Consider the following 10,808-nt stretch of genomic DNA (forward strand, 5'->3'; position numbering starts at 1 on the left):
TCAATATATTTTTGAAGTATTTTCATTCAAGGCTCAATAGATTGCGAAAACTCTCTTTAAACAATTCACCCCCCTCAGTTTGCAAGCCAACAACTGGGTAAGCTGTGTACTGAGGTAAGCATCATGCAAGTGTTCGCATCAATCGAACACCCCTAGACGAACGGACAGGTGGAGTCCGCCAACAGAGTCTTGCTGAGGGGGTTGAAGAGGAGGCTTCAGAAAACCAAAGGAGCTTGGGCGGAAGAGGTGCCCAGGATTCTATGGGCTTATGACACCACGCCCCAAACTTCCACCATGGAGATGTCGTTCAGCCTAGTATACGGATCGGATGCCATGATCCCAGTAGAGATCCACGAGAGCTCACCGCGCTTCCAGAGTTTCGTGGCTGAAGAGTCCGACGAGGAGAGGAGGGTGAATCTAGATCTGTTGGACGAAGCACGAGAATATGTGAGAATAAAGGCTGAGGCCATAAAGAGAAGAGTAGAGCATCAGTACAGCTCCAAGGTGAAGCCCCGACAGTTCCAAGTGGCTGACTTGGTCATGCGGATAGCTCATCCATATGAGTTGGAGAACAAGTTGTCCCCTAAGTGGATCGGGCCCTTTAGAGTAACTGAAGCTCGGGGGAACGGGTTGTACAAGCTTGAAACTCTGGAGGGAGGCCTCATCTCACGCACTTGGAACGCGGCAAACTTGAAGTTTTATTTCAGTTAAAAACTCTATACAGTGTACAGTTCAAGGGGACACTCTTTTTCCCTTTCAGGGGTTTTTTAATGAAGTCACCCAAGTAAAAACCAGTTCGAGCATACATTGTCTTAAGTTTTCCTTATTACAATGTAAAGAAACTCTAAGAAGAGATAATGCGGTTCAGTAAGAAACAAACCCACCACCGTAGTGTTTAGACACCTCGAGGAGAGATGCGGGGGCGCCTCCCTTGGGCGTGGGCACCAAGGACAGAAAGGAAGTTCATAACAGTGGAGAGCCAGGTGCCTTAGTGCAGATACACGCCAGGTAGGAGCAGCTCTATCCTTCGAGAAACCTTCTCCTTAGGCGTAAACACCAAGTCCCTGGTTATCTTGGTGTTTAGACACACCGGGGACGAAACGGCACTGCTTTTAGCAGGCCTCTCCTCGGGCGTGGGCACCAAATAGACTGATTGCCTTGGTGTTTAGACACACTGGGGACGAAACGACATTGCTTCCTAGCAGGCTCCTCAAGCGTAGGCACCATGTGCAAGAGATAAGGATTGGTTGCCTTGGTGTTTAGACACACCGAGGATGATACGGCACTGCTTTCAGCAGGCCTTTCCTCGGGCGTGGGCACCAAGTGCAACTTTGTCCCAGTGTTTAGACACACTGAGGACGAAACAGCCTTGCTTTCAGCAGGTCTCTCCTCGAGTGTGGGCACGTAAGGTTCGGCCAAGATAAGTCCTCCTTCGCCGTTGAGCGATGTCGAGGCCAGTAACACCTTCAGGGGTAGGATCCTCAAGGCCACGAAGGTTAAGCAAAGATCAAGGTAAGAAATTTCTACGAGTTAGGAGGAGGAAGGAAGCAAGAGCAAGCGAAAGGTAGGCACGTTTGATTTAGTAAGAAAGATAAGAAGGAAAAGCGCGTGCTACCTATGGTTCGAGAAAGAAAGTAAACTAAGCGAAGAAAGACAAAGATAAATAACAGAAACATCTTTGAAGCAGTGAATAAGAGTAAGCAGAGGTAAATATTTGCAGTTAAAAGGTTCAGCCCATCCAGAATGTACAGAACAAGTAACAGAGTTATAAAATTACAACGAAAGGGAAAGTTAGTTGTCTTCAGAGAATTCCAATGGCACGACTTTTCCCTTGACGACGTGGTTAGTAGGGGCATAGTAGGAGACGTCCATCTCAGGGTGTTCGCAGACTACCTGAGACAGAGCTTCCTCAAACCCTGCGGCAAAGGCATTCACAACGTCATCGATGAGCTCCTTCTCGACCTTCAGGGAGCGCTCAGTCTAAGAAGCCAGTTCTTTCTTTATGTCCTCCAAGGCCTCAGCCTTCTCAGCAAGCTGCTTGGTAAGTTCAGCCTTCTGTGTTAGCTGCTTGGTGAGTTCAGCCTTCAACCTTGCCCAGGTTTACCTCTTGAGAAACACAGCGCTCCTCAAGGGTGGTTATTCTGGTTTTGGAGGTATCGGCGGCGGCTTTCAGTTCAACGATCTCTTCATGAAGGGGCACTACTTTGGCCAGAAGCTCAGTATATGTTTGGCCCGCTTCGTGAAGCCTCTTGTTAGCTGCTTCCTCAGCTCTTTGCGCCACCTTCAGGGCCTCTTTAATAGCGGCCTCTTGGTTGAACGAACGGAGGGCTTGGTCGTTTGTTTGTTTGTTCCTTCAACAAGGCTAACTCATCTGCAAGAGCCTGGTACTCCTTGGCCCTAGCCTTAGTTTGTTGCCACCAAGAGCTGGCCCGGGAAAAGTATTCCCCAAGGGAACGAGCAACACTCTCCTCCATGGCCTTGTCGGTTGGGCCTCCCGGGAGCACTTGTTGGAAACCCTTCAGCAAGTGTTGGACGATTCGAGGAAGCTTTGGAGCAGGTGCAGGAGTGGGCTCAGGGGCAGTTTCAGCTCCCTCCCCCAAAGCCATATAGTTAGGAGGTGAGGAGGCACTTGGGGGATGCTCCCTCAAAGATTCAGCATTCTTGTTAGAGGTGGAGTGGGATGTAGCCACTGTGGTGGTCCTCCTCCTCTTGAAGACAGGCCCATCAGCGGTATCCTCCTCGTCATCTGAGGGAACAATCACCACCCCTTTGCCTTTGTACAGGGGGGCTGGTGGAGATGAGGTCCCAACCATGGCCAAGGGGATGGCCACGATTGGAAGTGGAGAGGTAGGAGTTAGAATGGTATGAGGAGAATGGGGGTTTTGGGTGGTTTGAGCAGGTGCAAGTGTTGGTGTGGTTTGGGTAGGGGAAGTTGGAGAGGTGGCAGCAGAAGCATCAAGGGATGGGGGTGTAGAGGCACCAGCCCCACCAGAAGTGGCCTTACCACGAACGACCAAGACCTTAGCCAACCTCTTCCGCTTTTTGACGCCTAGCATCATGTCTGCACCAGAGAAAAAGAGTTGTGAGGCAAGCATGCCATGAAAGCAGTGTAAGAACAGTTTGTAAAGTATGCAAGAAGAAACAACATAAACAGAGATAGAGAGTTGAGGCTAGTAAAGAAGGGATTACTCCCATACCGATACAGCGGGTCAGTGCAACGGGGTCGTATTCGTGTTTAATCAGCTCAGCGGTATTAAACACTACCCCCAAGCCAGCCAAGACTTGGCATATCTCGCGATCATCCGAGTTTAGCTCATCCAAAGACTTGGCTTTCTTCAGTTTCAGTTCCCCTACCCAATACAAGGGGAAACCATCCAGGACAATGGGGTCAGCTTCAGAGCTACACACCCTGAAGAACTTCCCTCTGAAGCCCTTGTATGACTGCTAGAATAGAGACAAGATTATCCTCCCAGCGATTCCACTAAAGCTAACCCATAGATTCTTCCTAGGGCTCTTTGCCTCGAAGAAATGGAGGAAGACGTCCACTAGAGGATAGCACCCGAAATAGCTGAAGAGGATACCGAAGACCCTGATGAAAGCCCAGCTGTTGGGGTGTAGCTGGGTTGGGGCGACATTCACCTCTGTCAGAAGCTCCCTTTCAAAGCTTGTGAAAGGAAGGCGTTGTCCAACGCGCTGGAATACTGTTTGATAGAAGAAAAAGAATGGTTCCCCACCATTCGAGCGGTTGTCTACACATACAGGCTCGCCCACTGTGCAGGGACGAACAGAGATATAAGCATCGTGCCTTGTCCCGAAGGCCCTACCCTTGCACCCGGGTTCGTTGTTTAGATGGTCCCTCCAATCCGAAAAGGAAGTTAGGGTTGAGGTTTAGGGTTCATCGGAGTGGTTTGTAGTTAACGTTGGGAGGTGGAGGGTTGGCGGTGGTTTTGGTACGCGCCATGGCACGACAAAGAAATCTGAGAAGAGGAAGAACAAAGGTTTAGCAAACAGAGGCTATGGTGTCAAAGTTGAAAGAAAACCCAGAAAAACCCTACCCCCGCGAGAAGTTCAGAAAACAGGTGAACGAAGAAACAAGAGGGAAAGCAAAAATGCAAGAATTTAAACAGTCCTAAGCAGTAATATCAGCAAGTAAAATCAAGAGTAAGGACCATCAACGCAGAAAAATCATACCTTTTGATGATCGAAGGAGTGAAGGTCTTGGGTCTGAGAGGAGAAATCAGAGGAAGCTTTGAGAAGGAAGACAAAGAGAGCAAATGAGAGTGTAAGTGATGGAACAGTGTCTGAAGCGCGATTACGAAAGCTATAACGTAAACTTGAGAAGCGCAAGAGGCGTTAAGTCATGGCCGTGAGATTGGGCCACGTGTTGAAAGATTACTGCATGACCCAAGGTGTCACGTCATCGCGCAGAAACGTCTTGTCAGCAGAATGCCACGTAGGACGGTAGGGCGAGGCCTTAGTCTTTTCGCTGAACAGTTGTCAACTCAAGACTGGCGGGCTTGTGTACCGACCCGTCCTCTGGCATTGACCAAAGTCAACACTTGGTAGGAACCATCAGGGGCGCAATGAGGCGAGAAGGGGGGTTGACCAGGCCTCAGGCATTGACCGACCCCGGGTGTTGACTGGGTTCATACCAAGAAGTGCTTATAGTTGGGTGGTGCCACCCCCGATACCCACGGGTGGGAGTGAAAGTGGAGAGGGCGGCACAGTAAGGAGGCGGCACGGTAGGGGCGTGGAGGCCTCGGTTCTCGTACCCCGAAAGAGTAATTATAGAAGAGAAAGGTGGTTTCCAAGCCACACCCCCAGTACCAGCAGGGAGAGACCCAACTCACAGAGTATATGTGCATGAGGCGTGGGAACGCAGCAGTACACGCCACCGTTAGAGAACTACTGGGACAGAGACGACCCATGAGAGGGCCACGTCCCAGGGGGTAATCTGCATGCATGGTACGTGAGGAGGGCAGAAATACTCCCAGGGCGAGTGACTAGAAGCTGAGGCGCATGAGTTGGCACCATGTAGTCACACCCCCCCCCCCCCCCCCCGCGCCAGATGCACTTCGAAAAGGGAGACTTACACACTGGGATTTCCCTAAGTTGGGTTACAGTGTCGTAAGGCTACCCACGCAGAGTTGCGCTTAAGTCAAAAGAAGACACGTGGCAGAAGCACTGGAAAGGTATATAAGCTCTCGTTCTCAACAGACCAAGGTACTTCTTACACGCTTTCACACTTAACACACGTTTGAGTTGAGAGCGAGAGAGAGAATTTAGTTACGATTCAGTTACGCGCTTCCTGAACACAGTGTTTTGCGGTGTTATGATACGGAGGTGCAACGGTGTTTTCTGCCAGTACCGACTTGAGCGTCGGAGTGCAAAAGACCGCGAGGGCGCCCAATTGTCTCTCTGTTTCAAGTATTCACGGCGGCGAATGGTGAAGATTGGAACGAAGACGAATGAGTCCTTGATACGCATCTCGTAGCTACGTACAAAGATAATCTGGTCAACGGGAACAATAATAATAATGTAAATATTTTACTATTTAAAATATTAATATTGTTGATATTATTAATAATAATATTGATAATATTATTAATATTATTATTATTAATATGATAATAATTTTGGAAGTGAAGGGGAGAGGGAATGCGCTTATGTGGGACAACGACTCTCCCTTAATTTCACTCCATCAATGACTTCAACGAATTATTCATGCTTTGAACGAAATTCATCCATAAAAACAGAACTTACACAACACCAAAACTTTTACCACATGCAAACATTAACTTGGATTGTTACATCAGAGTACATAAAGTTCTTCATAGGTCACCACCACATACAAACGAAGGAGTCACCACTTGCCTCCACACACCACATTTCAAGCTACCCTTTACCTCTCTAGTATTCAATTGTCTAACCTCTAATGAACTCACTGGACTTACTTTTGAACCCTCACAACACCAAAAAACCACATGCAAACATTAACTTGGATAGTTACATCACAGTGCATAAAGTTCTTCATATGTCACCACATACAAAGGAAAGGGTCACCACTTACCTCCACACACCATATTTCAAGCTACCCTTCCATTACTCAATTGCCTAACCTCCAATGAGCTCACTAGACTCCTTTATGAACCCTCACAACACCAAAAAACCACATGCAAACATTCACTTGGATGGTTACATCACAGTGCATAAAGTTCTTCATAGGTCACCACATACAAACAAAGGGGTCACCACTTACCTCCACACACCACATTTCAAGCTACCCTTTCAATATTCAATTGTCTAACCTCTAATGATCTCACTTGACTTCCATCTCAACCCCGACAATATCAAAAAAGGACATTCAAACATTCACTTAGATGATTACATCACAGTGCATAAAGTTCTTCAGAGGTCACCACATACAAACGAAGGGGTCACCACTTACATCCACACACCACATTTCAAGCTACCCTTCCAGTATTTAATTGCCTAACCTCTAATGGAAGAGGCCCAAGGACAAGCCCAAATGCAAGCCCAACAAAGAGAAGATCCGGGCCTACCACTAGAGCAATGGCTAAGAAGATTCAAGAATATTGGAATACTGCTACTGATGGCAGGGAAACCTTCTTATACATGTTTAAAATGCCATAACTCTAGTGTAGACTAGGATTTAATTTTTGTCAAAGTAGAATAGGAAATTTTATTTTCTATTTTTTCATTAAGTGAAGATGGGAATCCTTGAACACCTAATTTAACCAAGGTTGATTATGACTAAGCCATGAAGAAGAGTTCACATGTTCCACATGTTTTACATGTGTTAAAAGCTTTCCATCACATGCTCCATGTTCTACGTCCAAACAAAAATTAGGCGCCAAATTCATATGCAATTTCAATTTGAATTTAGCTTTCATTTCACAAGTATTTGGCTATTCCAATTCCAGACCTCCAATGCTATAAAAGGAGGTGCTTGGTTCATGTATTTTCAAGATTAAATCTAGAGTGAATTGCTGCCAAAATTGTGCCAATTTTGCTCTTTGTCTTCTACCTCCTTAGGATAGACATTTTAGTCTTCATTCTTCACCTATTTCAAGTGAGATGGCCACACCACTCACTCTCCACACCTAGCATACACCTTCAAGGAATCCAGCTCTCTAAGTGATGCTTCCGCCATTCCTCCAAAGAAAACTCCAATCGGATGAAGGCATACTCCATCAACCTCCAATGACCTCCCTTACCTATTTTGACTGTGCATAAAGTATTGAGGAGCTGACCACCATGCATTGTAGTTACTATCATCACATCCACTCAATAGTTTTACACACAATGCAAGTGACCACATTTACTACAAAGTTCAACAAAACATCTGAACAAATATTGCTGCACAGGAATGCAATCAAGTCACCAGAAATAACTCCAAAGCTCACAATCAAGTCAAGAAACAATGGTCAAAGAATTGTACACAAGACTTCACCAAAAAATGCACTCACACAATCATACTTTCCACAATAAGAAAATCCTCAATAAAAATATTTCTTACCATAAATATATAACAAAATAAATTGTACAATGCCAGATAAATTACAACAATATCCACAATGTCCATAAACCATAAACCCGCTAACTTTAAACTAGAAAAACTAAAAACGTATCAATTAACCAACTACTTAAGCATCAAATTTTTTGCTTTTGCCCTTCTTCCTTGAATATGTTGTCCAAGGTGTTCTCATAACAACAGTCTTGAAACTTTTCCTGGTTTCACGTTTCATGTTAGCAAACATGTTGGGTTCTTCATTTCCCCAATCTTCATCTCCACCTAAGTCTTTGTCTTCAAGTATATCTTTATCTTCAGCTACATCTTCATCACTACTTTCTGGTTTTTTAAAGTCTGTGTGATCCACTGGAAGAGGTTGAAATTCAAGTATTTGGGAAGGAGTATCGTCCGAAATAGAATTTCTCCTTACAATTAAGTCAAGTATGTCCTTCACCTCTTTCTCCATAGTCGTGATTAATACTTTATGCTCCTTACATATGTGCATGAGTTCAACAACTTTCACCGTCATTGTACGAACTTCATCCTTTCTTACTTTCCCCTTCCTAATTCCACAGTCAAATTCATGAAACGCTTCTTGAACCAATTCACTGGAAAGTTCTTCATTCGAAGCACACAACTCAACAAAAACTTGTTCATTGTCATATATAATTCAAAACATAATTATCTACATTCACAATAACATTAATGTAATAAAAATTCCAATAAATATGATATACCATATTCTTACGCAGACCACGTCGAAGTTCATGGTCATCAACCCTAACATCCATCCAATGCATGATAAGGGGGATATTTATTTCCACTACTAGGTATGTGGCGCTTGTAAAAGAACAAATGCTCTATCGCCCATATCTGAAAAATGAATCAAAACAATTCATTTATTATGAACTCAAACACATGCAAAATTATTACAAACAGTTATCAATAACAAAAATATTTCATATTACCTGCAATAGGTAAACACAACCATCCACACGGATAGACGACATACTTTCCTTGGTTATCTAATTTGAAGCCGAACACAGACTATCAACCAAATCTCATACACTAAACCCCCCCCAATTATACGTACCCAGTTTGATGGATTTGTGCCTTCATGACCGAATTCTTTGATTGAATTTGGAGAAGATTGGCAGAAGCTTCAATGGAGGAGGCGTGCAAGGAGGCTCACATGGAGCTTGCGGTTTCCTTGGAGGTGCATGCTAAGTATGGAGAGTGATAGGTGAGGCCTAATCACTTGAGCTAGATGCAGAATTGAAGACTAAAGTGTCTATCCTAAAAAGGCAAGACAAGAGTGAGAATTGGCTCAATAATTTGGCAGCAATTTCACTCATTCATTAATCTTCTCATTTCATGAGCCAAGCACCTCCTAATATAAGAGAGAGGGCTCGACATTTTGGAGCCAAAATTTTAAAATTCAAAATAAAACTCTCAAATGAGAAGGTTTCATGTGGAGTCCTGTTTTCCATGTTTAGCTCACACCTTCCATGTTAAATCCTCTCCACTCCTAGGTTTCCATGTGGATGTCCATATGCTCCATGCCAAAGGTATTTTCGTTCTCCAATATACCCTAGATGTTTTAGGGTTACATTGGGCTCAAAGAAGCCTAATTGTTACCCTAACTAGTAATATTTTACTATTGGCCCAAATACAAGCCCAAAAACCTATGCTACTTGGCCCAAATACCTGGTCCAATTATTTTATGCTACTAGGCCTATACATGGCCCATGAAATCCTAAACAACTTAATAGAATATATTTAACCTAAATTTTGGCTCACAAATAATGCTAACTAGTCAACAGAAACTCAGTCTTCTTGTGTTCTTCTGACCAAAGCTCTAGTTTATGTTTTGATGAGTTGGAGGTCGTATTGGATATGTCTGTACATTCCTTCACCACAGAGTTGTCCTCTTGATTGGGCCTACAAAAATAAACAAAAGCCCAATTAGACCCATATTTGCAATTAAATCAATAAACAACCTCTAGGTCTTCATCCTCCTTATTATATGGTTGTGAGAGGCTGGACGGTTTCCATCACAGTTTCTCTAAATCATCAAGAATGGTAAATAACCCATGCAAACTAACCCATTATAGTAGGCAATAAAAAATCTGACAATCCTAACAGGATGTACAACTTACAAAAGTCTTCTAAGGAAATATCGTTACCGCACTTCAAAATTTCAGAATAAATCATTTCCACAATTACATCGGCTTCTTAAAAAGAACTCCTAATGCAAGATATAATTCTTGTTTTCCTTAAATAATTTTTTGTACCCACAACTCTTAGACCTAGACCTAAACAAATATTTTAACAAACTGAATGACAGAAATTCACATTGAATTGAAAAACCTTGCTTACTCTCCACCCAAGCACTACATAAGTTACTTAAAAGTCTACGACTCAATTTTATCTCCTTATGCAAAAACATAAGTTATCCAAATGGGGTGGACTGGATATAAGACTTTTGTTCCAAACTTAAGTGTTTATTCACAAGACCCAAAAACTTTTCCCTGCAATTATACCTAAAAACATGCATATCAAAAACAAATACATTTTAATATATAAAATTATGAAAAAAAAAACAAATATACCATCATGTCTACTTAAAAAAAAATCATGATTGAAATCAAACCTTAGGCTCAGGATCAGGATTAATTATAACAACGTCCTCATTTGAACGTCCGCTACTTGACATTATATCCTGAACAAGTAATTAGTTAATCCATTGAAAACCATGAATACCACAATTCAATTTTACAAAAACCAAAATAAATAGTGCCCCATGAAAATACATTCAAAAAATTAATAAAGACCATACAAAATTTAACCATCATGTCCTCTATTGGTTTCACTTTACAACACCTCTGATGAAGATCAAGTAGAGGAGGCGCTTGTGGCCCAAGCCCAACCTATTAGCTCAACATCCTTCATGCCTCAAAGTAAGAAATCAAGTCACACCTCCCATGTGACTTGATTGGCGCCGAACTTGAATGGTGTATGTTTGAATTTTCCCTATTCTTTTGCAGCCCTTTAAACATTATTAATAGAGGTGCTTGGCTCTTGTAAATGATATGAATGAATTAGAGTAAAGTTACTATACAAAAATTTGTGTGAGTTGTGAGAATTGCTTTCTCCTAGCTAGTCTCATCTTGTGAGTGTTTGGGAAGCTCTCAAGTGGCGGCATCTTGCACTTATCTTGGATCAATCACCATCCAAGTGGCGTGTTCTTCCCTTCCATGGCTTCAACCACATA

At 43.3% G+C, this 10,808-nt stretch overlaps 1 protein-coding gene and 1 long non-coding RNA gene across 2 annotated transcripts; one reads left to right on the top strand and one right to left on the bottom strand.

Moving 5' to 3' along the window:
• The first annotated feature begins 294 nt into the window (after window positions 1-294).
• On the top strand, window positions 295-711 carry LOC137829164 (uncharacterized). The gene has a single exon (XM_068635959.1). The coding sequence runs from the start codon at window positions 295-297 to the stop codon at window positions 709-711; it is 417 nt and encodes a 138-aa protein (XP_068492060.1).
• A 6,807-nt stretch (window positions 712-7,518) lies between these two features.
• LOC137828660 (uncharacterized) lies at window positions 7,519-10,256 on the bottom strand. The gene is made up of 3 exons (XR_011083935.2): window positions 10,188-10,256; window positions 8,503-9,475; window positions 7,519-8,407 (listed from the first exon to the last, which is right to left on the bottom strand). It is a non-coding gene; the product is annotated as an uncharacterized LOC137828660 (long non-coding RNA).
• Between the last annotated feature and the right edge of the window lie 552 nt (window positions 10,257-10,808).

The sequence above is a fragment of the Phaseolus vulgaris genome, chromosome 7, assembly GCF_051622355.1.
Source record: "Phaseolus vulgaris cultivar YP4 chromosome 7, ASM5162235v1, whole genome shotgun sequence".
Classification (NCBI taxonomy): Eukaryota; Viridiplantae; Streptophyta; class Magnoliopsida; order Fabales; family Fabaceae; genus Phaseolus; species Phaseolus vulgaris.